Source organism: Bombus terrestris, chromosome 7, assembly GCF_910591885.1.
Source record: "Bombus terrestris chromosome 7, iyBomTerr1.2, whole genome shotgun sequence".
Classification (NCBI taxonomy): domain Eukaryota; kingdom Metazoa; phylum Arthropoda; class Insecta; order Hymenoptera; family Apidae; genus Bombus; species Bombus terrestris.
In genome coordinates, this window is record NC_063275.1 from 7,412,189 (window position 1) to 7,440,137 (window position 27,949).

Consider the following 27,949-nt stretch of genomic DNA (forward strand, 5'->3'; position numbering starts at 1 on the left):
TTTTTAAATCTCTTTATCATATATCTATATTTATACATTTACAATATTATTTATAATATTATAAAATATTAAGTTATTAAACACTAACTGCTGTTTTAAGTAAATGACATAATACCTATATACACACATGATTGCACCAATGCATGAAACATTTACTATATAAGTTATGCATCTTAATTAATATGTACCATATTTCTAAACAGCTACATACGATTAAAATTACTATTTATTTTTCATGTTCTAATGATATTCTTTTTCTTTGTTAATATTATTGTAAATAGATTACCTTGTACAAATTAAATAAGTAAATCCAGAACGATATTAAGATTTCAATCTTTATTATACATTTTTTGACATAGTCTAAAAATATATTTGGACCAAACATCATTCCCTACAATCATTATTACACATTAAATTATAATAATATTCCAAATCTTCACGGATTGTATATCGTATTTGTCTACCGAATCATTGATTCCATGATCGTGTTAATGCATTCTATACAGATGATCATTCTCGATTTGTTCTAATACTTGGCTGTATTTTTATGCGCCTCGGATGCTCGATGAACCAATTAAATACATTCTAACTACAGTTCAACTGAATAAGTTTTTAGTAAAATCTCGTAATAAGTATTGAGAATATAATGAGAAGCGTTTCAAACGTCAGCGAACTGGAGGAGTTGGAGTAGTCCCTGTGAGTGTACAACCAGTTATCAATGGTTTCTTGATGGATGTTAAGCCATACCAAATTTCTGGTTGCCTTCAATAAGATAGTCTGAACAATGTCTGGTTCAAATCTCTCCTTCGCCACAAACATAATTAACTGTCAAGAAAAAAATTATTGCATACTATTAATTATTATTAACTGGGGAATCTTACTCAAAATGATAATAGATATATTGCCAAGTATGAAGTTTAAGTTATTACTATATAATGGAGAACCACAATCAATAACCAGTTATTGAATGTATAAAAAATGTTGAATGCTATAATTTTGAATATATCCTTGATTATAATCATTTATAATATTTCATAAATCTATTACCTATTTTGAGGACCTTTATATCTTTTGATATATCAACTCATCATATCTTTTGTATGTGCTTTTACATTATAATTATGAAACTTTCTTATACTACGACAATTGTGTATAGCACTTTTAAACATTTGTTCGTAGAAGTTTTCCTCGGATTCATTCTGTATCTCTTTTCACTGTTGGCTATTGTACTAGCGATTCTTTGTAAGAACATAATAACCAAAGTATACGTCAAATATATTGATTAGCCATGATGTCCTTTTCAATTCTACTCTTGTCATATAAAAATGATTGACAACATTTATAAGTTAGATCAGACAAAGGAAACGCATGAGTGCATGAAAAACGACAATAAGAGCATATTTCCATAAGGAAAAAGAAAAATTACATTGGAGGATTTGTTAAAATTCATTTTGTGATAAAGATCGATCAATGCATTTAATTAAAGTAAGACGAATTAAAATAAAGTTTTAAAGTTAACATATTTTAATTAAACGTTATCGTACCTGTATAAATTGATCCTCATTTGTAATAGCGCCTGCAATTATGTCAGCACTCGATATGATGATGTCTTCGGCTTTGTTCCTGAAATTGAAAAGTTTTATAGATTATACCGAATCAATCACACCTCTATATTATTTGATCGGATTCTCAACGATGAAAAGAATACCAATTGTTAATTACAATTTTTTTATCTTCTCAACTTCGTTGGTGAGCACTTCGAGAGCAATGCTGACACCCTTTGCGTTCTGAGACACTACATCTAGAACTGCATTATCAAATGTCACAGTTGCGTTTTCCTGAATGGACATGTGCAAGTATTCCTTCAGAAGATCTACTGACTGGGAACAAGCCAAGAGAGAAAATAAACTATTTTTTTCGACTTCGTTCTCCGTTTTCAAGAATTCGGTCAGAGTGTAGTTCCACGCTTCTTTATTTGCAGATCTTATTCCGTCGCAGAGAATATTGTATTTCAAGTCAATGTCGAATCTGTAAATAAAGTAATTACTTTTTTGTTAAAAAAATTCATTTTGCACTATACATATTGACTATCTCAATATCGGCAATATCATTTAATTCTGCTTCGATCCACCATTTTTTGTGACTCAACGTCTTGCTTTCGTTTCAATCGAAAAAATAGGTTTCTAGTGTTTCAAAGAAACTTTTAGCATGCAATTGAAAACAGGAATAACTCATACTAATTAACGATTATTTCTCTCAATCATAAGAAATATTCTATCGATGGGAAATGATATAGAAAACGGAATACAGTCAGTAATTTATATTATATACATATTATATATTATATATTTATATATTGTATATATATATATATATATATATATATATATATATATATATATATATATATATATATATATATATATAGTATATAGTATATAGTATCGTGGACAAAAAGGCCAAAGATATCGGTCGAACCGTAAGCAATGTCGTGAGAGCCGAGGCGTCGTCGGGTCCATTAATGTGTCGTCGGTCCTTCAATGGAATAGTCTTTTTTTTATATATATTTATTTATTGAAATTCACAATTTGTCCAATTTGGACATCTGGTAGAATTTTTTAACAGTTATATTAACATGTTGGTGGCTACCCCCAGCGGGGTACCATCTTCGCGTTTGATAGATTATATCCTTTATGAGGTCAGTTGGGTGCTTCCTTTTTATCCTTCTGTCCATGTTTATGGTTTTGAACGTTTCCGCAGCTAGCCGGTTTGGGTGTGTTGCTATTCTTGATTTGTATTTTTCTGAGTATCTGCTAATTTCTTCCCTGACCTTTGGGATTCCCAGGTCCCTCCGTATGTCATCATTTCTAACGTACCATGGTGCGTTTACTATTGTTCTAAGGATTTTAGCTTGTATTATATCCATTTTGTTTACATGGCTCATTGCTGCTGTCTCCCGTATTGGTATTCCGTACGTTCAGATTGGTTTTATGATCGTTTTATATTTTTTTAATTTATTTTCTATGCTTAATTTGGGTTTTCGACTTGTTAGCCAATGCATTTGTATTCTTGTTTTCTGTATTTTTTCTATCATTGATTTAGTATGTAGTTTCCATCCAAGTGTAGTCCTAGGTATTTGACCTGTTTTGTTTGTGTTATATGCGTGCCGTTCAGAAGGATGTTTGGTGGTATCTTTTTTCGTAGCGTGAATGTAATATGGTTGCATTTATTAGGGTTTGCTTTTATTTGTTTTTCTTGTAGCCAATTTTCTATTTTTATGATATGTTCTTGCAGTATTTTGACTGCCGTTTCTGGTTTTCGTATGCCTGACTAGTATAGCTGTGTCGTCCGCGAATGTCAATACTGTGCTGTTGGTAGTTGTTGATATGTTCGTCGTGTATAATGTGTATAGTATTGGGCCTAGGACGCTTCCTTGTGGTACCCCGGCCTTGATGTCTTTAACTTGAGAATGTGTGTCCTTGATTTTTATTACGAAGGTTCTGCTGCTCAAGTAAGATTTTATTAATTGGTGTATTTGCTCCGGGAATTGTTTCCTAATTGTTTGTAGTAGGCTTTCATGGTTTATTTTGTCAAATGCTTTCTCTATGCCTATGAAGAGGGCTGTGCAGTATTCCTTGTTTTCTAGTGCTACTATTATTTCGTTTATAAGCCTGTGCATTTGCTCTATCGTGGAGTGTTTGCTTCTGAATTCAAATTGGTGTTCCGGTATTAAATTTTTTATCTCTATTATTGTTTTTATCCGGACATATATCATTTTTTCCAGTATATTGGAAAATACTGGAAGCAGTGATATTGGTCTGTAAGGTGCAGTTTGATGTGGGTCTTTGCCTGGTTTAGGTAACATTTTGGTCTGTGCTAGTTTCCATGGTTTGGGAAAGTATTGAATTCTTGGTATTGCATTGAATATTATTGTCATTAGTCTTATCGCTTTTGGCGGAAGGTTTTTCAAGATTTTACCATTGATTAGGTCGATTCCTGGTGCTTTGTTGTTTTTTGTTTTATCGATTATGTTCCTAATTTCTTGTGCTGTTGTTTTATGGTGTACTCGTTGTCGGTTGTGATAATAGTGGTTTGCGCATCCTCCTCCGTATGGCTTTTGAGGTTGCTGTTGTTGATAATGTGTGGTGTGAATGTGTTGCAGAGGTGGTTGGAGAATTCTTCAGCTTGTTCTTCGTTGCTTCTTGCCCATGTGTTATCTGCTTTTCTGATTGCTGGGACGGGTATTATTGGCTTCTTTATCTTTTTCGTGGCTTTCCATAGGGAGTAGTTGGTGTTCTCGTGTGTAGAGAGTGTCCCTATGAACTTTGCGAATTCGTTATTGTTGTGCTCCTTTATTTAGTTTTTTATTTCCTTTGCAAGTTTGTTTAGGTGTTTTTTGTTTTCTCAAGTTCTGTGTTTTTGCAATTTTGCTGTTGCTTTCCTTTTTTCTCTAATTTTGTAGTGTATTTCTTGCGGAATTGTTATTGTTTGTCTGCTGGTTGATTCGGTTGTAGTGGTTGTCCTTGCTGCTTCTTGAATAGTTGCTGTCAATGTTGCTACTGCCTGTTCTATGTGTTCAGGAGTTTTCAACGGGATGTTCCAGTTTATTTTGCTTTCTATTATTTCTTTGAAAGTTTGCCATTTGGTGGGTTGATTGCATAGTGTTTCTGGTTTGCTATAAAGTATTGGTTTGTTTCTGTATTCTATCATTATGGGTGTATGATCGGAGCTGAGCTCGAGGTTGTGTGTTATTTTTAGTTTGTTTGTGTTTATTCCCCTTCTAACTGCAAAGTCCAGAAGATCTGGTTTTTTGTTCAGGTCAGTCAGCCAATATGTCGGTGTTCCTGTAGATAATATATTGTGGTTATTATTTCTAATGTATTTTTCCAGTGTTCTGCCTCGAGGTGTAGTGTTTCTTGATCCCCATAGCGTGTGTTTTGAGTTGTAGTATTCTTCCCACATTTGTGTTGTTATTTTGTGTCGCGGAGGCACATATACTGTTGACAACTGGAAGTAGTTGCTGCTAGTTTGAACTGTAACAGTGGTTGCTTGTAAATATTCTTTGTTAACTTGGCTGTGTAGATAATGTTTGATATCGTTTCTGACTATCACTGCTGTCCTTCCGTGCGCTTTTCCCAAGGGGTGTTTGGTATCATATATGGTGTAGTATGGTATTTTCAAGTAGCTTTTTGTAGTGAAGTGTGTTTCTGAGACAAGTAGTATGTCTATATTGTTATTGTATATGAATGTTTTAATTTCGAGGGCCCGTTGTTGCAAGCCGTTTGAGTTCCAGGCTGCTATTTTTAGAGTGTCCATTTTTATTTTTTGCTTAGCACGTTTGTAAGTAGTTGTAGCATGACTGTGATTTTTTGGGTTTGCTGTCTGAGTACTGCGTTTTGTTCGCTTATCATTCTGGTTAGCATTTCGGTGTTCTCTGTGGATTGTTTGAGCAGTTCTTTGATTTCTGCAGTGTCATTGTTACTATTGCTGTGGTATTGGTTGTCTGTGTGTGTCGATTGGCTAGTTACTTGAGCGTAGCTTAGACTACCAGTGGTGTTGGTGCTGATGTGTTTAGTGTTTATTTGGTATTGTTTGGGGTTTTGTGGTGTTCTGTTGGACTTGTGTGTTAGTGTATGCCCTATTTCGTAGAGGCGGGAACAGTTTGCATGGTAATTGTTTCCTAGCTTCACAACCTTTATGGCTGGCTGGGTGTTTTCCGTTGCAGTTATAGCATCTAACTTCCTCTATTTTCCCCGTGGATGGGCAGTATATCGTTAAATGATTTTTTGCGCATTTAACGCATGCCGGGGTTCTATTGCAGTAGTTTTTTGTGTGGCCGTATTGCTGACACCTTATATGCATTGTGGAATATCTTTTTTATGTCTAGGTGGCTCCACTTTTACTATTGTGTTTAGTAGTTTTTCTATATCGTATATGTCTTTGTTATTGTTTCTAGGTTCTAGTTCGACTAGAAATAGCGGTAATGGTTGTTTGGTATCATACTTGTTTATGTTGTTATTGACCTTACCTGGTGTCCGATTTTTGCAAGTTCTTCGCTTATTTTGTCGGTATTAGTTTTTACATGTAATCCCCTGATTACTGCTTTGTAGCTTTTGTCGGTTTTGAGCTGGTAGGTGTGATACGCTGCGTTTTTATCATTTAGTGATCTTGTCACTTTTCTGAATATTTCTGGGGTGTTGGTTTGCACTTCCATCTGGTCTATTTTTATCTGTTTGATAACATAGTTATCTTCCCTGCAGTGTTGTTTAGTAGTTCAACGAGGGGGTTTATCATTTTCACATCTATGTATATTGGTGGTGGTTGAAGAATGGGGGTTGTCGGACTTTCCGTTGGGTCCGTTGCTGTCTCTTCTGGCAGTGCGCTAAATGAATTATGCAGTTTGATATCCTGAGGCCATTGTCTTTTTTCTAGTGTTTTGGTTTTCCTCCCGCTTGCGAACGGGGTTACTTTGCGTTTTTTGCTGGATGTTGCCACCGTCCAGCTTTCTTCGTGGTGTGTTGGTTCGTTGTCCCCGTCGTTGGCTTGTGATCGTTATCGCCTTTTTTCTGGATATGTAGAGTCTGTAGCTCTATTTATAAAATATGTGTCTCCTGAGTTGGTTACTTTTATTGGTGGAATCTGCATGATTCCACGTTTTGTCAATGGGCGTTTACTTTGCCGCTTTCTTTTCCCTGTTGCCGCACTTTCTCTGGAGCATTGTTTCGTACGTTCGTTTAGGTCGCTTGCACAGGCGGAACTGAATGGAATAGTTTCATAGAAAAGGCCTACGTGACCCTGGCCACGGGTGTTTGCAGAACACATGCGTGGTGGAGCAAAAAAAAAAGACAGAGGGACGCGAGAAGTCAGAGTGTTGAGAAGTCAGAGAGAGTGAGTGCAGAAGACGGAGAGTGTGAGTGGAGGAGCCGGAGAGTATGAATCGGGAAGTTGAGAGCCTAGTATGATAGACGTACGACGATATTGTAATCAGATCGTTGTATTGAGTATTGCTTGTTAAATTAAAACTTAACTCCAAATAAAGCATCATTACTTGTCCTTCCTCAAAGGCCCATTAAGATACTATATATATTCCCTAATTAACTTTCACTACCGCGTGATACATAAGTTTTCGTATAATTATGGCAATCGTCATTATTCAATACAATGCATTTACGTTTAACAATTGGAAAACAATATGATCGCAAGATTTGAAAATGATATACACTTTCGATAAATCTTCATTTATTGTGAATAAGTCAACGATCAAAGGTAGGGAAGATTAAAAAAGAAACAAGTGAGAGCAAAAATAGCAACTTACGATCTACTGGAATTACTTAACCATGCGTTGAACTCTCTGTTGGTATAACTTTTGCATTCGTCAACACCAGCTCTGCAGGCCCATTCCATTGCATCTACCCTAAGAAGTTTCACGATATGGGGCTCCTCGCCTTTCTGATACGGCTCATACCTCACTTGACCCGTCACGGATTTCATTATTTTTCGAATATAACTCTGCAACGATTTTGAACTATTATTTAAACAGAAATAGAAAAATTGGTTACATTAGAGTAAAAAGATCTTTCGGAAGGAATATAATATGTGCATCCGTCTCATTACGTAAATTCGATTTTTTCTGCCTACTATCTTTTGTGTAAAATTGCCTATTGTCTGTTTTAAAATAGAAAACGTGCAAGGCCGTAAATATTATGAATGAACATAATATGTAAAAATCTATATAATATCCAAAGTACAGTATTCGGTTTAGTATTTAATAGGTAAATTAAATTTCCGCCTGGGTCTTAATCCTTTAGTTGTGTTCATAAAAATATGAATTTGCATAAATATTCGGAGGCTGCTTCTCATAGAATGGTTGGACAAAAATTACATTAGAAAAGATGACTTATAGCCATTTTTCATCGTGTGTATAATGATATATGACTACTATATTGTTTAGTCAATTAAAAACTTAATTTTTAAAATATACTAAGTTAATAATTCTATAAATTAGAAATAATTAAAAACAATTTCTCTATCACCAATAGAATAGCCGTTATTAACATAACTATTATAGGAAAATAGTTCATACGTGCTCGACTTATATTACCAACTCGACTATATAATTATCAAAATGAATAAAATATATCAAAAATTATGAATTAAAATATTTAGCTTCTTTAAGTCATGTCGTGTTATAAATATATGTATACCATGAAATTATTATATTGCTCAGAAGTACGTAACATGTTGTGCAAGAATTGTATATTCCTGAAAGTAGTATGCCAAGGCACGTAATCAGTTTCTCTCTCAAGGTAAAGTGTGAGTGTCAATGCAACCGTATAGTTCAATCGGTTAGTACGAGCCATGTTTAAGGCGTCATCGATTAACTGAGCACGGTTCAAGACGTGGATATTCTCGTAGTTATCCGAATTCAGCTGCATCGACAACAATTTCCACATTTCTGGCTCATAGTTCACGCGATAATAACCTAAAACAAACCGAGCAATTAATAATTAAAAAATGAAAGTATGTGTGTGTTGTCCATTTTGCAAAAGATTAGACCAATTCAGATATATTTATAATAACGGTTGGCATAATTATATTGCACGCTTTTTAAAAAATTTAGTTAATTATAAATATAATACATACACATTTTTTATAACGTTAAGATACACTTTTACAGTATTATAAATATTTGAATTTTTTTACAAAGTAGTTAAACCATTAAAAATTGTTGATTTTTCAGATAACACAATTATAAATTAAGAACATGTTGTAATTGTCTGATTTATATATTAAAATATTAAATTATTATGACACTTAAAGCTACGATAATTATTATTGTATTGAAATATTTATAAGAATACTTTTTCAAGATTTGTAAGCTTCGTACCTCGAAATTTGAATTTGCAATTTTTACAAAGGAACATAATAATAAACATGTTGTTTCTAACTACTACATAAACATGTTGTTGTTAATTATGTAAATATTTCATAAGTTTTCACAGCAACTATAGTTTACGAAATTGAAAACTCAATCAATTTAAGTTTTAATTATTGGTTCGTAATTAAATCACTATAAATTCTTGCATAAAAATAATTTGTTTTTTTCTAGGCAGTAACTTAAGCACCAGTTTATTATTCAAAAAGTTAAAATTATTTTGTATTGTGTATGTTTTAGTTAATCGTTTCAAAACAGTTATGTATTAAATTTTCTTCAAATCTATTTATTAAAAAGGGACTTATATTCTATTTATAGTTTCATAGGGCAAAAGATGATACTAAAAATGGATAATTTAATTTTTATTGGAGGAAAAATAGAGAATGAATAAATAAAGAATTAGAAAATTCACTGACTAAATATTACTTCCTAAATTCTTGTTTCAAAATCAGTAATTTGATCGTGTATATGAGTATAGGAATTTTTAATTAAGTCTTTCTAGTACTACAACAGTTATACTACACAAACTTGATTATTGGAAATATATAACCATGAAACGCGCCATTTCTTCATTTTTCACATTAATCGTGTCAGGATATTTATTATTTTTAAGCATATTTCATTCTAAAATGAAAATTATTGATGTTAAACCTATAGTAATAAATGTCAATATATGTATATTCAGCGTATTTCATCCATATAAACAAAAAAAAATTTTTTAGATCTTTGGAATTCTTGAATTTTTATATGGTTTGTGTAATATGGTATGTTTCCGCTTTGGAACTATTTACGTATTTAATTTGTTACGTGTTCGAAAATATGTTATGTTGCGTAGAAATTGTGCGAAATCATAGATAATGTGACGAATATAGTGCCCAATAAAACGTAAAAAGAAATATGTTATTTCATGTATTACTACTGTTGTATTTGTATTAGTTGTTGTAATTTATTAGTTGGAAGGAAATGGTCCCATACTTTTTAATAGGGTTATAATTTCAGCTACGTATTCTATAAATATTAAAACTAAATAGGATCAAAACCCTACAATGAAAATGTATTGATTTCATTGTTATATTTTAATCTTACAAGGAATCACCTCAAAATCTCCCATTAATTGATGATGATAATCATATTCTACTATACTGGACATTCTTAAATATAGCCAATATTACACACCTGCTTGCTGGGTATTCACAATAATCCACTTCTCTGTCTTATTAAACTTTATCGTTTCATTACGGCCTGGTTTTAACCACATAATTGGAGATGTATTATTAAAGTCCATGCTGGACGACTTCACGTAAGTTATAGGCACCCACCAGTTTGCGTCATTTTTAGTTTCATAAAATGAAAATCGTTCTTGACTTAACTGCAGTTCATTGTCATGGTTTCGTTTCACATTCACAACCGGATATCCTGCGTTGTTCACCCATCCGTCCATGATTTCCCCGAACGAAGCTCCATCCCATTTTTTATTCTTTCCAAGATGCTCGAAAAGATTTGTCGAATTTGCAACATTCTCTGCACTGCAAAAATTATCTCTCGTTAATATGATTTGTCGGCATAACAAAAGACAGAAACTTGAAAAACCAATAACAAACATATGTAAATATCTTTTAAATGAAAAATGTTTACAAATATTTAATTTTTATTTGGGAAGTGTATATGACTGTAGAGTCACAGTGTTTTTTATGAGTAATTGAACGATACTCTAAAAATTGTTGTCGTATTCTTTCAGTTCATAGCGTAACTTACCTATTGTGTTTAAATATTATTAAATCTTTTTTTTTTATTGATCTTATTGAGAGTAGAAAGTACGTGTGCTTCTTTTGGATACATATATCCCATTAGGTTTTCCATTTTTATTCCTAAATCGAGGTTGTAATTGTATATTTTAATCGCGAAAAAGGTACTAGAACAGGAGTAGTAATGGAAGACTTGCGGAAAATGCTAAATATACGTATCTACAATATGTATGAAAGCAGAATATGGAAAGATGTCAAAACAAAGGACAAAGACAATCTGTATGAGTTGCGAGATTCCCGTTTGCAAAATATTCTATACAAAATATTATGTATGATAAGAAATGATAGATTTATAAATATGTATATCTATACATATATAATAAGCAGTCGGCATAATACAATGACAAAAGATCGTGAGTGTTTAACCTTACTTATCTTTACTGGAACACGTATGCATGTCCCATCTAAAAAAGCCGCTGGATCTCATACGCCCCAATTTTAAAAATTGAAAGAAATATAAGTTTTAAGTTTGATGTACATTCATGCCCAGCTTGGTACTTACTTTCTAGGATGGAAAAAAATAGAATCAAAATAGGAAAAGGTCGGATCGAAGAGGTTAAAACGTTACCATCCTATACAATTGCTTACAAATACACCTTTTGTCTGTAGACATATAAATTCGTAAAGATTTACGTTGTAGATTTTGTTAGTCAAAAATATTGATAACTTTTTCTTTTCTTTTTTTTTTTTGCATGAATGTTGTAATGTGCGATCTAATTTATATGAACATCGCAATATATATACATATGTCGGAGACGAAAGAACACCGGAACCTTCCCTTTGGAAGTTTGGGAAAACTCCTTAATACTGTAATTTAGATTCTACCATAGCCGTAATTAAGCAACTGTCGTCATTCAATCCGATTGTATTTGTTCGAGATTTATGATACTGAGCTTGGGCTCGAGGCGACAACCAGTCGTCGAACGTAGCCGCGGTCAAGGGATAAACGTTTTGCCTAACAAAGGCATGGAGTAATTCTATAACTGCCCTTAAAAGAAATAGTCGTAGCGGCACGCGACAGTAAACATTTCAACGGCTTTTATCCTGTGGCTCGCCACACGCAGACTTTATCCTTCGGGTAAGATGATTGCCAAATATCAACGCATCTCCACAGTATATGTTCAGCTAGCCTGAGGACCCGTTATAAATGTTAAGATTTAGTTAACTAAAGTCCTTCAAACAGACAAACAGTCTTTGTCCCAACTACAGGAAGATAGGAGAAATCTATTTTTCCACGAACGACGCTTCCGTTCGCTGATGAGTTCCGAGCCGTGCAGACGCGTGTCCAGTGCCCTGCAAAGTCCACAAAACAGCACGTGACCATCCAGTTGCTGAGTGCCGAGACGTGCAGACGTATGTCCAGTGCTCTGTGAAGTTCACAAAACTCCACGTGACGCCCATCTGTCGAAAGCGAATCCAACTAACCTAGCCAGGGGTTAACAGCCTCTCGACTAGTTCTTTCACACTGAATTAACTAGCTCGATGATGGCTCTATCATTCCCAACAGGCTCTCCGGAGCTAAATTATAACATCGCCATTTTTCCTCCCCCGTGGCAAGGGGGCAACACATCTATCCTGGTAAACGACCATCACACGAAAAAACGCAAGCTGGAACCAACCAAGACAAATGTGAACAAGAGTCAAACTAAACCACCAGCCAGCCAGGTGACCACCTTCAATAGATTCTCAATACTGGAGTCTACGGAAGACTCCATGAATACAACGGAAAAGGTAAATAATCTCCATATTCAAAGAATTCCCCCTCCCCCACCAATATTCATTGACGACGTAATCGACATACAGTCAATGATAAGGACTATTGAAAAAGACATCAGCAAAGAGGACTACAAGTTAAAGATTAACAACAACCACGTGAAAATTCTGCCGACCCACCCAGACGCCTATAGAAAGTTAACCAAGCTTTTAAAAACGTTAAACGCTAAATTCCACACATATCAGCCATCTTGGCCATGAGGTAACAAACATAAGCAACATTAAACATAGAATCTCAAAAAACCCACTATCACTATTCTTCATAGATTTAAAACAAAAAGGGAACAACAAAGAAATCTACAACGTCAACCGGCTGATGAACTCCATAGTTAAGTTCGAACCACCTCTTATAAAGAAAGAAATAGTACAATGTAAAAGGTGCCAAAGGTACGGCCACATGCAGAAATACTGCAATCATAAATTCCGGTGCGTAAAATGTGCAGGTAATCACCCCACTGACCAATGCACTAAATCCCCTGAAACCCCCGCTAAGTCAATCCACTGTCAAGGAGAGCATCCTGCGAACTACAAAGGATGCTCAGCCTATAAAACGCTACATAATATTAAGTATCCAAAACTGAGAACCAAGGAGATTACCATACAAGAACCTAGACCCCAAAAACTCACCTCACCATCAGTATCCTATGCGCAGGCAACACAAAGAAACGTAAACAAATCGAAAACCCACAGTGCACACACAGAAAATAGAATTCCCACCCCACAAAACACAGACAACATCACCAGACTCGAAAAACTTATCGAGAAGCAAACTGAGCAAATTAACAACTTGCTGTCACTACTCACACTCTTCATGGACAAATTCATACGCACAGAAGCAAAATAAAACCAATGCGAATAGCTCTGTGGAACGCCAAGGGTCTAGCTCAGCACAAATTTGAACTAGAACTATTCTTAAAACAACAGCAAATCGATGTGATGCTCATATCCGAAACCCACTTCACCGACAAAAACTACCTCAAAATACACGGCTACAACTTCTACAACACCCAACACCCCAGCGGAAAGGCCCACGGCGGCACCGGAATCATAATCAAATCAAACATCAAGCACTACGAACTTCCACCATTCCAGAGAGACTACCTCCAAGCAACAAACGTAGCAATAGAAGACTGTCATGGTACGATCACCACTTCAGCTGTATACTGTCCTCCCAGACACTCCATCGCCAAAGAAGACTTTGACAGATTCCTGAACACCCTGGGCAATAGATTCATAGCTGGAGGAGACTACAACGCCAAACACACCTAATGGGGCAGCAGACTGGTTACAGTAAGAGGCAAAAACCTCCTCAACAGCATAATAACCAACAACCTCAACTACCTTACCACATACGAACCCACAGACTGGCCCATCGACACAAACAAAATACCCGATCTCCTTGATTTCCTCATAACTAAAAATATCTCGTCAAGACACGTCCAAATCAATTCCTCGGCTGATCTCTCCTCTGATCACTCCCCTGTGATAGTAACAGTCAGTTCAACTATCATCGAGAATACACCTAATGGCTCCATTCATAACCAACACACCAACTGGTAGCTCTTTAGAGAAGTCTCTACCCACACAACTTCAACCTCAACTTCACTAAAAACCAATGAAGAAATCGAAGCAGCCACGGAATACCTAAACACGAGCATAATAAACGCTATCCGCTTCTCCACACCGGCAAAAACGTCCATCAGCAAATACGAATATCCCCAGTACATATTAAAAAAAATAGCAGAAAAACGTAGACTAAGAAGAGTATGGCAGACCCATAGAACACCGGAGGACAAACGCAAACTAAACAACGCAACTAGAAAACTATCCAAAACCATAAAAAACTACAATAATGACTGTTTTCACAAATATCTCGCCAGCTTGTCCCCCACAGCCGACTCCAACTACTCACTATGGAAGGCCTGCGGGAAACTCACGCGCCCCCCACAAATAATACCTCCAATCCGCCGCCCTCAAGGCAGATGGGCGCGTAGCCCTATAGAAAAAGCTAACCTATTTGCCAAACACTTGTCTGAAGTATTCAAACCCCATTCCTCCGTAGCTGCTGCAGCCGTTACCGAATACCTGCACACTCCCTTCCAAATGTCCCCTCCTATTGAACCCTTCACTTCTGCAGAGATTATAGAAGCAATCAGTCGCCTTAACCCCAAGAAAGCAGCAGGTCACGACCTAATAGGAAATAAAGCAATCAAGGAACTTCCCATAAAAGGGATTGTACTCATCGCATCAATCTTTAATGCTACCCTCCGCCTTCAACACTTTCCCAAGGCTTGGAAAATCTCACTGATCACCCTCATCCCTAAACCCGGTAAACCAATATATGAAACCACCTCCTATCGCCCAATCAGTCTTTTACCTACCCTGTCTAAACTATTCGAGAGGATGCTCACGAATCGTCTCCTTCCACTCCTAGAAGAATTGAAAACACTCCCAGACAAAGTATGGCATGAAGGGCTACTCTACAAGATCAAAAAGATCCTACCCCATCCATACTACTCCATCTTAAAATCCTACCTAACCAACAGACAATTCATAGTTAAATGCCTAGGCGCCTCTTCCGCAACATTCCCAATAGAATCCGGCATACCCCAAGGTAGTGTCCTCGGACCCCTACTGTTCTCCATCTACACTGCCGACTTATCGATATCATACGAGGTAACAATAGCAACATTTGCCGACGACACAGCACTATTAGCTACCCACGCAGACCCGGCAATTGCCTCATCCACTCTCCAGCGAAGTCTCAACTCCATGGAAAAGTGGTTCCAAAAATGGGGTTTTAAAATAAACGATAAAAAATCCTCCCATGTAACCTTCACGCTCCGAAAACAAACCTGCCCCCAGGTCACCACTAACAACACAATAATCCCAAGCAAGGACTCCGTAAGATACCTGGGCATGACCCTGGACAGGAGGCTAACTTGGAAAAAACATATCTCGGAAAAAACAAAGCAACTAAAGGAAAAACTAAGAAAATTCTATTGGCTCACGGGCCGACGCTCCAAACTAAACATACAGAACAAAATAATCCTCTACAAGGCCGTAATAAAACCTGTCTGGACCTACGGAATCCAACTATGGGGAACAGCAAGTAACTCCAACATTGAAATACTCCAACGCTTCCAATCGAAAACGCTAAGATCCCTATTAAATGCACCCTGGTATGTTACCAACGAAACAATCCACCGCGACCTCAAGATACCTACAGTCAAAGAAGAAATACACAAGTCCAGAAGCAGATATAACACAAGAGTCAACAACCACCACAACCCACTAGTCACCCAACTACTGGACACGACGGACCAGATCCGCAGACTAAAATGGAAATACCCTCTAGATTAAATCCTTAGTTTCTACTAGAACCAACAGTATAAAACTATTATAATCCATGTCATTGTATCATGCCAAATTAAGTTACTGAAAGTTCTCAACGAGAATTGATTGTAAATATTCTAATAAATAAAAAAAAAACGAACGACGCTTCCCGCTAGCAACTCCTCCTCAAGGGCGGCTAGCATCCTTCTCTAAGGATGTTCATGAACATGGAAATTGACCAATTAGCAGTAACGTCAATTTCCCTCACCCTCCGAACGAAGACTTTTCTCTACGAATCCGATGATCTCGTGCCCTTAGAAACACCCATCATAGTTTTCCTCGACAGCGTCATTGTGACGGAGAGACACTCCCTTGGACGAGCTTATCAACGATTGAAGTATCATTTTTATACGTATTGATTGCTCCGTGCATCAACCTTGATTACAACTTAGACGCTACTTAAGAGTAAAGTTCGTCATCCCGTTGACCGCGGATTCGTTATCGAACCTCTAGGATTATTGTCATTAGCTTCGCTAGTATCTAATTATCGCGATTACTTGTCAAATTCTGTCATAATCATATATGCCCTAGTAAGTATCTCCTTTATTGCATAACGATAACGTCTAATCCAACCGGGGATTCGTTTCACGGTCCTAACCTTAACCCAAATCTTAACGCCAACCCGATATATATATATATGTAGAATCGTGGGCAAAAGGCCTAAGGTATCGACCGAATCGTAAACAAAGTGGTGAGAGCCGCGGCATCGTCGGGTACAGCAATGTGTCGTTGGGTCTTTTTAAGTGGGTAGTTTCGTGGAAAGGACACGGACGTTTCGGGACACGTGTTCCGAAGGACGGGAAAAGGCAAAGAGACGCTAAAGGGAGAGGTAGTTGAGAAGCCGGAGAAAACGGATGCAAAAGGTGTGCAGAGTGTGAGTTGAGAAGCGAGAGCGAGCGAGTGTAGAAGCCGGAGAGTGTGAATCGGTAAGTCGAAAGCCGCCTATGAGAATGAGACGTATGACAGCATTGTAATCATTTCGTTGCTTCGAATATCATTTATTAAATCAAAACATCATTACTTGTCCTTTCCTTAAGACCCATTTGCATACTACATATATATATGTCGGAGATGAAAGAATACTGGAACCTTCCCTTCGGAACTCTGGGAAGATCCCTAGTATTGTAATTTAGATTTCACCATAGCCGAATTAAGAAACTGTTGTCATTCGATTCGACTGTATTTATTTGAGATTTATGATAGTGAGCTCGGGCTCGAGGCGACAACCAGTCGCCGAACGTAGTCGCGGTCAAGGGATGAACGTTTTGTCTAACAAAGGCATGAAGTAACTCTATAGCTCTCCTTAAAAGAAATACTTAGGACGGGGCACGACGGTAAACATTTCAACGATTTCTGTCCCGTGGCTCGCCACACGCAGACTCTATTGTTTGAGTAAGATGATTACCAGATGTCGACGCGTCTCCACAGTACATGTTCAGCTAGCCCGAGGACCGGCTATAAATCTTAAGATCTGTTTAACTAAAGTTCTTCAAACCGACAAACAGCCCTCGTCCCAACTACGAGAAAATAGGAGAAATCTACTTTTCTCACGAACGACGCTTCCTCTTCTCGAACGTTCTCTTAAGGGCGGCTAGCACCCTTCCCTAACCACCAACATGGAAATTGACCAATTAACAGTAACGCCAATTTCCCTCACTTTCCGAATGAAGGCTTTTCTCCACGAATCCGATGATTTCGTGCCCTTAGGCACACCCATCATAGTTTTCCTCGACAGCCTTACCGTGATGGAGAACCACTCTCCCGTACGATCTCAAAGACGATTCAAGTAACTCTCAGATACGTAGTGATTGCCCCATGCATTAACATTGAGTACAACTTAGACGCTGAAGAAAAGTAGAGTTCGTCATCCCGTTGACCGCGGATTCATTATTGAGCCTAGGATCATTGTCATTAGCTTCTCGAGTATCGAATTATCGCGATTACTTGTCCAATTCCATCATAATCATATTTGCACTAGTAAATATCTCCTCTAATGCATAATGATCACGTCTAGCGCAAATAGGGATTCGTTTCACGCCCCTAACCCTAACTCAAATCTTAACGTCAACCCGACATATATATATCGCAAATCACCTTGGAGAGTTTACTGATATCGTCTAGGCAGTCAGTCTGAAAGTAACCCAGCTTCTCAGTTAACGTGTCTGCGTGCTACAAAATATATTCTATTGTACAAAGAGTTTTCCCGTTGACCGTGGATTCGTTATTGCACCCAAGAACATTGTCGATAGCTTTCGTTAAACTTATTAACTATTACGCGCCTAAAATTTCTAACGAAAACCCGACATATATATCATATAAATGACTTAAATATACGTACTTCTGCTTGAGGTATTCCTTTAAACCTTCGTGGAAAACGTTTTCTGTCAAGATGTGTGCCATCATTCGAATAACTGACCCCGCTGCAAAGATATGGATACACATTAGAGATTGGTTTTAAATAATTCATGATCATTATTCAATAGCGATTATTTATGTTTATTATTCATTATTCAAAACATGCATATGTAAACAATATCTAGATTTCTTCCAGGATCAAATGATATACATCTGTATATGCATCTTATTTGTTTTTTTTTTAGTTTTAGTTTTGTTAATTGCATTGTTATTAAGCATTGCAAAAGAGAAATAGTAAAAATTCTTTTCAATTTAAGCATTTCTCATGTTAAAAAATGCTTCACCAAATGAGTCGCGTACGTTTCATATGTTTCATTTAAAAATGTTGAATAAATTCAGCAATAAAAGATATTGACCGTTCACTGTTCCATTATATCTAAATATGAATATTACGCAGACCATTGTCGACTTATATCATTCTTTTTTAAATTATACGATAATCTTCTAACTACAAGGAGCGATGTAAGATAGCAAATTATATTGATAATAATATTTTAGTCTTTGAATAAATATCCTTGTTCTCATATTCGATTATATTTCTTAAAGCAAAAATGATAATGGTAAAAATCTTTTATAATAATTATATTTTTTAGATTTTATAATATCAATATAATGCAATAAAACAGTAGGTACGATTCTTTTCCAGTTAACTCTATATGCGATGTGTGTGCAACGTCAACAAATATCTACACCCGACTCGAGAAACCTGAACTACCTTGCACACGACACCAACTCACAAACCAAAGGAATATGAATTCGACATGTAGGCATAAGATAAACCAATATCTAGAAGGGCTGAGTCTTGATCGAGGCTTCAGTCTTTCGGTAACGGTCTAATCGCAAACTTATAATCTTATTATAGAATAACGGTATATCGAATTCTGGTTCAAGAAACCAACATTTTTTTATTATTATTTTCCTGTCATTTTTACGTGACACGTGCAAAAAATTTTTAACTTATAAATACCATTAGCAAATAATGCATTTTCACCATTAATGATTTTTCTAATTCATTTATTTTTTTCTAATGCTTTAGAACTGGAAAATCTGGCGATTGTGATGTTCATCTTTACATTAACGTCTTGAGCTTAGAAAATCATTTCCGTTAGATTAGAGAAAATGTTGTCATAAGAACAGGGAGATATTCAATAAATTAATCTACAATCCTCAAGAAATTCCACCTCTAAAGTCCATTCTTCCATTAAAAGTTTGCTTACTATTTACAATGTTACATTATCATATTTGTGTTAGATTGATGTTAGACAAGATATTAATTTGTTTCAATAATCTGCGCTATGTAGCTTGATATTATTCTCTTTGAACGTTTGTTCTTCATAGAAATTATTAATATTAATAATTAATAAATTAATTGCCATACTAACAATATATTCAAGAAATATAATCAACGCCATTCTAATGTATCTCCACTAGAACTCAAAAGTATCCTGCAATTTAATTAGAGTATCACAGGTAATAATTATGTGTTAATAAATAATAACGATATTCTGTATTAGTATTATATTATTATGACTGCAAAATTACTTATAAATAACTAATAGATATGGAATCAACTAATTTGATTTGTGGAGTGAAACCAGTTATGATACATTTTTTTAACAAAATTTTTACCAAGATGTTATAGAGAGCTTATTTATCCTCAAACTGCATACATATGTAGTCTGTAGTCTGTAGCTGTAGTCATAAATGAAATAGAAATCATGTTCCATAAAATATAATTTAATGAATTGAAACTTATAATATAATTTATTCAAGCAATAGTTATTCGAATCTAATACTTCTTATCATATTTCAAATTTTAAGATACTGTAGTAGACGAAAGGCCTAAGAGATATCTGGAGAACTATAAACAACGTCGCGAGAAAGCCGAAGTACCGACAGGCCCAACAATGTACCATCGGTCCTTCAATAGAATACAGACGACACCAAATTTACAGCACGCAATGAACATTAATCACAGTAACACCAACACCTTTGGTAGTCGAAGCTACGTGCAAGTAAACAACCAATCGCCACCCTTGGACAACCAAAATCAGAACAATAACAGCAACGACATTGCTGACAATTAAGTAGGCGACTGATCTAAGGATAGAAACCTGGTAAAGAGATGTTAACTGTTCGAAAGATGAAAAATCATTGAAGTTTAGTGACGATGTTGTGGCGGATGAAAGCTAGTGATGGGTTGGTCTATGATCACGAAAAGAGCTGATTTGTTAAGGGCAAGTTTTAATTAGGAATGTTTTTTTCTTCCTTTTGTTTAATTCTTTACTAGATTATATTTCTTGTGAGGTCTGCTGGGTGTTTCCTTTTCAGTCTTCTTTCCATGTTTGAGGTGTTGATCGTTTTCGCAGCTAGCTGGTTCGAGTTTCTTGCTATTCTTGCCTTATATCTTTCCGCATAACTGCTGATTGCTTGCTTAACTGTTGGTATTCCCAGGTCCCTCCGTATATCCTCGTTTCTGACATACCAGGGTGCGTATACTATTGTTCTAAGAATGCTAGCTTGTATTGTCTCTATTTTGTTTATATGGCTCATTGCTGCTGTCCCCTATAGTGGTATTCCGTGCGACCATATTTGTTTTATGATAGTTTTGATATTTTTAACTTATTTTCTATGCTTAATTTGGATTTTCGACTTGTTAGCCAATGCATTTGTCTCCTCGTTGTCTATCTTTTGTCTATTACTGATTTAGTATGCTGTTTCCATGTGAGTTGTGTATCTAAATGGAGTCCTAGGTATTTGACCTGTTTTGTTTGTGTTATATGCGTGCCGTTCAATAGGATGTTTGGTAGTATCTTTTTTCGTAGCGTGAATGTAATATGGTTGCATTTATTGGGGTTTGCTTTTATTTGTTTTTCTTGTAGACACTTTTCTATTTTTGTGATATGTTCTTGTAGCAATTTGACTGCTGATTCTGGGTTAGTGTGTATGACTAGTACAGCTGTGTCGTCCGCGAATATCAGTATTTTGCTATTGGAAGTTGGCTTGCTATTGGTATGTTGGCCGTGTATAATGTGTATAGTATTGGTATTAAGACGCTTCCTTGCGGAACCCCTACCTTCATGTCTTTAGCTTCAGAGTATGTGTCCTTGATTTTTATTACGAAGGTTCTGCTGCTCAAGTAAGATTTTATTAATTGGTGCATTTGTTCCGGGAATTGTTTCCTGATTGTTTGTAGTAGGCCTTTGTTGTTTATTTTCTTAAATGCTTTCTCTATGTCCATAAAGAGGGCTTGTGCAGTATTGTCTGTTTTCTAGTGCTAGTATTATTTCGTTAATGAGCCTGTGCATTTGGACCGTGCCGCGTGGTGAAAGTCCTGCAGAATATCCGCTACATAGTGTAACGAGAAGGCTAACACGGGGGGGCCGCGTACAACTTCCACTGCAGCCGTCCACATGAAGTGGTGTATCGTTGATGTTAGTGATGTAAGTGAGAGCAATGAAGATGAGCACTTCTGAGGGCAGATGTGATGGTCAGGAATGGCTGAATGTTGTGTCGTAAGAAAAAAAACCTGATTAGAGATCGATCAAAACAGTGTCGTCTGTCCTTCGGTTGTTATTACACAGAGAAAAAGCCTATGTGACTAAAGTCACCTAGTTCTTGCGGAGTGTTAACAGGATGGGATTAAAATAACGCTAATAGAGGGAGACGATTTGAATTCAAAGAGTTGTTGATCGAGAAACGTTGAGCCGTTGATCGGAAAGCGTTGAGCGGTTAATCGAGAAGTGAGAGTGTGTCGAGAGGTCAGAGTTAATCGAGGAGTCGAAGAGTAGAATTATTAGCATTGCCGTGTTGCGAGAGTTGTTAGCGTTGTTGAAAGATTGAGTGCTTAGCGTTGTGAAGTTGCGTGACTTACTACCGTAGCTGAGAGATTGAGTTGTTAGCTTGTCGAGTTGCGAGAGCGGTCGAATTAAGGTAAGAGTGTTACATTTAGTTCAACTTAAACATCCATCGTTTTCTGTCTAATTAATATCTGTATAACTAATTTATTGTAAATAAATTACAAATTATAAATAGTGTGAGGAAAAATCTATACCTAAATTTCCTCGATACTACAGGTGGATGCCTGTGGAGTGTTTGTTTCGGAATCCAAATTCATGATCTGGTACTAATTTTTTCTTTTCTATTATCGATTTTTTGCGATCATATATTATTTTTACCAGTATTTTGGAAAACACTGGAAGTAGTGATATTGGTCTGTAAGATGCAGTTTGGTGTGGGTCTTTGCCTGGTTTAGGTAACATTATGATCTGTGCTAGTTTCCATAGTTTAGGAAAGTATTGGATTTTTAATATTGCATTGAGTATTATGGTCACTAGTCTTATCGCTCATGGCCGAAGGTTCTTCAAGATTTTGCCATTGATCAGGTCGATTGCTGGTACTTTGTTGTTTTTTGTTTTCTCGATTATGTTTCTGATTTCTTGTGCTGCTGTTTTAGGTATGGTACTAGTTTCCCTGCGTTGTTGTTTAGTAGTTCAAGGGGGGGAGGGTCTATTATTTCAGCATCCATGTAGATTGGTGGTGGTTTTGCAATGCCGGTTATTGGTTTTTCAACTGAATCTGTTACTCTCTCTTCTGGCAGCGCGCTAAATGAGTTTCGGAGATTGATTTCTTGTAGCCATTGTTGCTTATCTGCTACTATTGCTTTCCTACAGCTTATGCATGGTGTTACTTTTCGTTTTTTGCTGGAAGTTACCACCTTCCAGCTATCCTCATGGTGGGTTAGTTCGTAGTTCTCATCATTGTTGTGTATTGTTTCCATGTCTATTTCGCTTATAACTGCACACCCTTGTTCTTCGTTTATTGATGGCCTTGGGATGGTAGAGCTTGTGTCTCTATTTATGTAGAATGTTTCGCCTTTACTTGTAATTTTTATTGGTGGAATTTGCATTTTCCACTATTTGGCGATGGCTGATTACGTTACCGCTTTCTCTTCCATTTGCCGCACTTTCACTGAAGCACTGTTTCGCACATCCGTTTAGCTCGGCTGCTCGGGCAGAACTAGAATGCTTAAAGTGCTTCATGAAAGTATGTGAACACTTGCCGTAGAAAATTTTTGAAAATTATGGATAGATATATTGTGTCCGTTATTCGAACCTTTTTGAAATTACATTGATGAAACATAACTACCTGATTATGTTGGTAAAATTTGTAATCAACTCAAAAGTATAATTAGAGGTAATTTATTGCAAGAAATATACTTATTGCAAGTAAAAAATAACGAACAGCGTAAATAATGTAATGAATAATTGACTGTTGGAATACTTGCTTAATCTTTGCAAAGTCTATACTTGTAATAAACATTTTGTAACTTTCTATTTAAATATTTTATCAATAGATCTTTTTATAAATCGTACCAATATAATCGTACGAGTTCATATATTTTCGCGAATTATAGCGTATGTATTGTACTTCATGAGCAACAACGTGCGTATTTTATTTCGATGATTCCGCATGAAGAATTTAAATTTGGTAAAAATTACTAACAGATCCGTTATAGGACGTCTCTCAACTATTTATTGTCGAAAGTCTCACCTTTTATTTTTGCCAGATAATGTTTTGGCTTAAGGTTTAATATATTAATTAATTGATAAAATACATAGGTACCTATTATCTCTTGCCCTTGACATTTGCCAATAAATAGAAATTATTAATAGTCACATCGTATTCGTTTATATCTTTTATCTGATGTTAAAAATGTTGCGTCGAACTTTGCTCTGAATATTCTCGAACATATGTATTGGGAATTACTTCTAATAACACTGAGAAAGCCTCTTACCTTTCTGATACGCAATATCGTCGAACAAGTTACTAATTTCTTCAGGCGTGTTCGCGTCCATGTTCATGGGACGCGAATTTTCACCTGCATCTACAATGAAAGCGTTTCCTTGTATGTTGTCAACGACAAACACTTCGTCTAATCGCCATTCGGGTAGTACCTACATATATATTACAAATGTACTAGATATGATGCAAGAATACGTTTAAAGTATTCGGCGAGAATTTAATGGTGAAAGATATATTAGTTGTTAATTGATGTAGAGGTCAGAAACATACGTAGAATGCATAGCTATGTTAATAGTCATATAAAATATAAGCAACTGATAATTGAAATTTTGAATGCAACAGAAATTTATTATCGAATTTATAACAATTCTATTATAACAAATTAATAGATTATAAGTAGAAGACACATTTATTACACTTACTTTATGAATAATAATGTATTGGAAGTAGTTTGCAAATCCTTCATTCAACCAAATCCACGTCCACCATTCTGGACTAACAAGATTTCCAAACCACTGATGCGTAAATTCGTGAGCTATAATCGTAGTTATACTTTGCTTCGTATATGTTGTGGTAACACCGTCTTGATAAAGAACAGCGGACTCCCTGAAATAAAGAGTTTCGATCGAAGTCTGCCATCAAAAATATAATATTTTTTAACTAGATTTTAATATTGTATTAACTGCAGATATATACATGAGATATGACTATTTTTACAATTTATTTACTGCCACTGAGATTTGCACTTAGAATTTTCTTAATCTGGAATTTAGGGCGAGGCTCTTTATATTTGGGACAATTTAAATGAATGTGTTTAACGGTAGCTTAGCAGTTGTAAACGTTATTCGTTGATGAATTTGATTTCTAAACTAGATATACATATGTATAAACCTTATGTAGACAAAAAGCCATGACATTTGATTTTCTTAAAAATAAAATTTCTAGTTTTATGAAAGCGCATCATTAAAACTCTACTGGTATGTTGTTTGTTTGATTCATCATCCATTCCTAAAAACTCTTATACGCTATGGTCGAAAATTCGATGAGTTCGCCCTTGAAATTTGAACTGTGACCTGTTAAATCGAATTGTAGTTTTGATCAACATTGATTACGTGCTGCAACAATTACTTGTAAGTGACGAGGCCCCAATTCTCCATAGCGCCTGGCGGAAAGTCCTCCAGCGATACCTGATCCATTTTTGGTACATAATGGGTGAAATTGATGGCGGTATATTCATTTAAAGCGCCTAGCAATTCTTTACCCTTCTCTAAGGCGTAATGTGTCTGATTCACTGCCTGTGGCTTAGTACACACTCTGAACATAGCATCTCCGTTGCATTCATAATTGGAGACTATGAATGCCACTAAATAAGTGGATATCCGTGGAGTTGTTTTGAACTTAGTTGTCTTCATGTCGTTTTCCACTTTTGGTTCTTCAACTGGCAACGAAGGCATGTTCGAAATCGCATGGTAAGATTTCGGATGGGTTATAGAAATGTTGAAGCGTGCCTTGAAAGCAGGCTCATCCCAACAAGGGAACGCTAACCGTGCACCTGTTGGCTCGAAAATAGTCGCAGCCACATATCTGCAACATGAAAATAAAATTCTCGAAAATATTGATCGTTTCGAGCAAAAAATGAGCGAGAAAATGCAACAGTTAGTCGTAATTATTCTTTACGCGTTATTAAGCGAAATGATGGTGTGCAAAATTTTCTGGTCAATTAGATTCAAAATGAACAATTTAACTAATTTTAAATAATATTACATAACTACCTAACAGCGTTTGTTTCTTGTATTGGTTTCTTTTATTTATCATGCTCTTATACTCAATATTATCAAAATTCTCTTGAGTGTCAATAAAAAATTACATGAATGAAATTACAAAATGAATATAAATGGATATATATAAAATGAAAAATTTATCTAAGAGATGACTAGCGAACTATATAAGAAGGTATTCTTACGTTAGATTGCCATTTTTGTCGGCAGATCTGCTCCTGTAAAATCCTTTTAATTGATCGTTTACGACTCCAGAATAGCTCACAGTAAGCAAGTATTGGTTTCCCTTCTTAAGCTTTTCGTCAAGCGTAATAATTAATAATTCATGTACTTCGTCAGATGTAAAACTATTCACCTTAATAGCGGTTTTATTTAAATCGTGCAGGATAATATTCTTTACAGTGAGGTTCTTCATGTTCAGTGTTATTGACTGGGCATCCTGAATTTCAGCTAGAATGTAGATTTTCACTTCGCCGGTAAATTTGAAGTCTGTTTCTGATAAATTTGAATTCAAATTCACTGTCAAATCTAGCTCATAAAAATTTGGTTTGGCTTCTACCGGTAATTTATAGCTTGGTTCGTTGACTTGAGAGCTGATCACGTCTCCAAGTAGAAAATTCGTGAAAATCAGATTGATAAGGAACAGTATCAATATTCTTGCCATTTTGGATCGATTCGGCAAACAAGCGCATCCATTGGAAGACACACAATTCGTTTATTTTCTATTTTGTAAAATATATTATTTATTTATATATTATTATTTCGGCTCGTGAATGTTGATGAAATTTCTTTACTCGACTTTACTTCTAAATCACTCGAAATGTTAATTTGGGCGTATGTAATTAAATACTACACCAGAATCGTCTGCAACCTGCGATAGATTTTCAATGTACATTTGTACCTAACGTTTCAGCTCGCTTGCAAATATTTATGAGATACGAATGAGAAGATAATACCGTAAGAAATATAGATGGAATCGTATACGCGTAATCCATCGAATGATTTAGTGATAAGAAGAAAACTTAATAACTTCCTTAATAGTTCCGATCATTATGACTTTCATATTTCGATCGATATAGAAATTAATATTTTGGTAACAATTTCTCGAAATCGTCGGAAAATAAGGAATTCATTAATTTAAATGGATTAAAAAGTGTATAAATTAAATCGTACGTAAACGCCCAATTTTGGTCTTTAATGCGTAAAATAATGTAAAACACGGTGAATGAAAAATAAATACTGGCATTTCATCGATATCTCAAATTTTCTAATGCTGAAGAACTCTAAAATTTAAGAAGACCTCTTTTATTACATCAGAAATATATTTTTTTATATTTAAATCGTTTTTCTTCATATAATTTTGTAGCGGAACATGAGTTAAAGGACATTTCGAATCATGTTCTGGTTTTGCCTCAGATTGTCGAGACCGTTAGATTATGAGTAATGTAAAAGCAAATAAACTCCGGGCAAAACAATGTCACCGCTACGCGCAACCGTCGGACAACGACAAATTTAAATGTTCCGGCTCTCCTCCAATCAGTATAAATATACGGACGCGATCGCGAGCGATAATATAAGAATATAAGAGTATAAGGCGATTAGCTGCGAATTATTTGTATCGACATTAACGAGTATCTTGTCACGTAAAAAATAAATTCTCTTGATGATACAAAAAACTTTATTTCTCAAGAGTCCAAGACCCTTGGGTACCACTTACAATGTTCAAGTATCGGCTCACAGTTTAGACTAACTTGGTCGTCAATATTCGGGGTTTATATACTATGCAAGGACAAAGGAATAGATGGTGGGGGTATTGTTTTTGGAAATTCTTTACCAGGGTGGCGATGTGACCCCTAAAGTGACGTCAGTGTAGAAAATTTTGGGGTTACAATCTCCGCGACGAACGATAATGAGATTTATATTGTATCAAGGATTCTGTACACGTATATTTATTCATTTTAAATATACTTGACAAACGGCTACGATTTTATTTTGGCTTTCCTTACTAGTCAATACTTAACACGACCAATCCACCACAATTT

General features: G+C 35.8%; 1 protein-coding gene across 2 annotated transcripts; it reads right to left on the bottom strand.

The window, feature by feature from the left end:
• Window positions 1-321: 321 nt before the first annotated feature.
• LOC105666978 (aminopeptidase N-like) lies at window positions 322-27,874 on the bottom strand. 2 transcript variants are annotated; one of them, XM_048407879.1, is made up of 12 exons: window positions 27,625-27,874; window positions 26,093-26,629; window positions 25,258-25,713; window positions 24,552-24,735; window positions 24,122-24,281; window positions 18,248-18,329; window positions 10,112-10,461; window positions 8,205-8,482; window positions 7,316-7,509; window positions 1,723-2,028; window positions 1,545-1,623; window positions 322-825 (listed from the first exon to the last, which is right to left on the bottom strand). In XM_048407879.1, exons 2-12 carry the CDS (start codon window positions 26,569-26,571, stop codon window positions 613-615), a joined length of 2,781 nt encoding a protein of 926 aa, XP_048263836.1. In that variant the 5' UTR covers window positions 26,572-26,629; window positions 27,625-27,874; the 3' UTR covers window positions 322-612. The 2 variants fall into 2 exon arrangements, with proteins under 2 accessions (XP_048263836.1, XP_048263835.1); XM_048407878.1 differs by having other exon boundaries at window positions 26,093-26,778; window positions 26,864-27,874.
• Window positions 27,875-27,949: the final 75 nt, after the last annotated feature.

What these genes read in the sequence shown, in the direction of transcription:
- LOC105666978 (XM_048407879.1), bottom strand. Translation starts at nt 26,571, where the DNA reads ATGGCAAGAATATTGATACTGTTCCTTATCAATCTGATTTTCACGAAT. An exon ending in GACAAAAATGGCAATCTAAC is followed by an intron (nt 25,714 to 26,092) that starts GTAAGAATACCT and finishes TTCATGTTGCAG; the next exon opens with ATATGTGGCTGCGACTATTT. An exon ending in GTTGAGAAGATAAAAAAATT is followed by an intron (nt 1,624 to 1,722) that starts GTAATTAACAAT and finishes TTTCAATTTCAG; the next exon opens with GAACAAAGCCGAAGACATCA.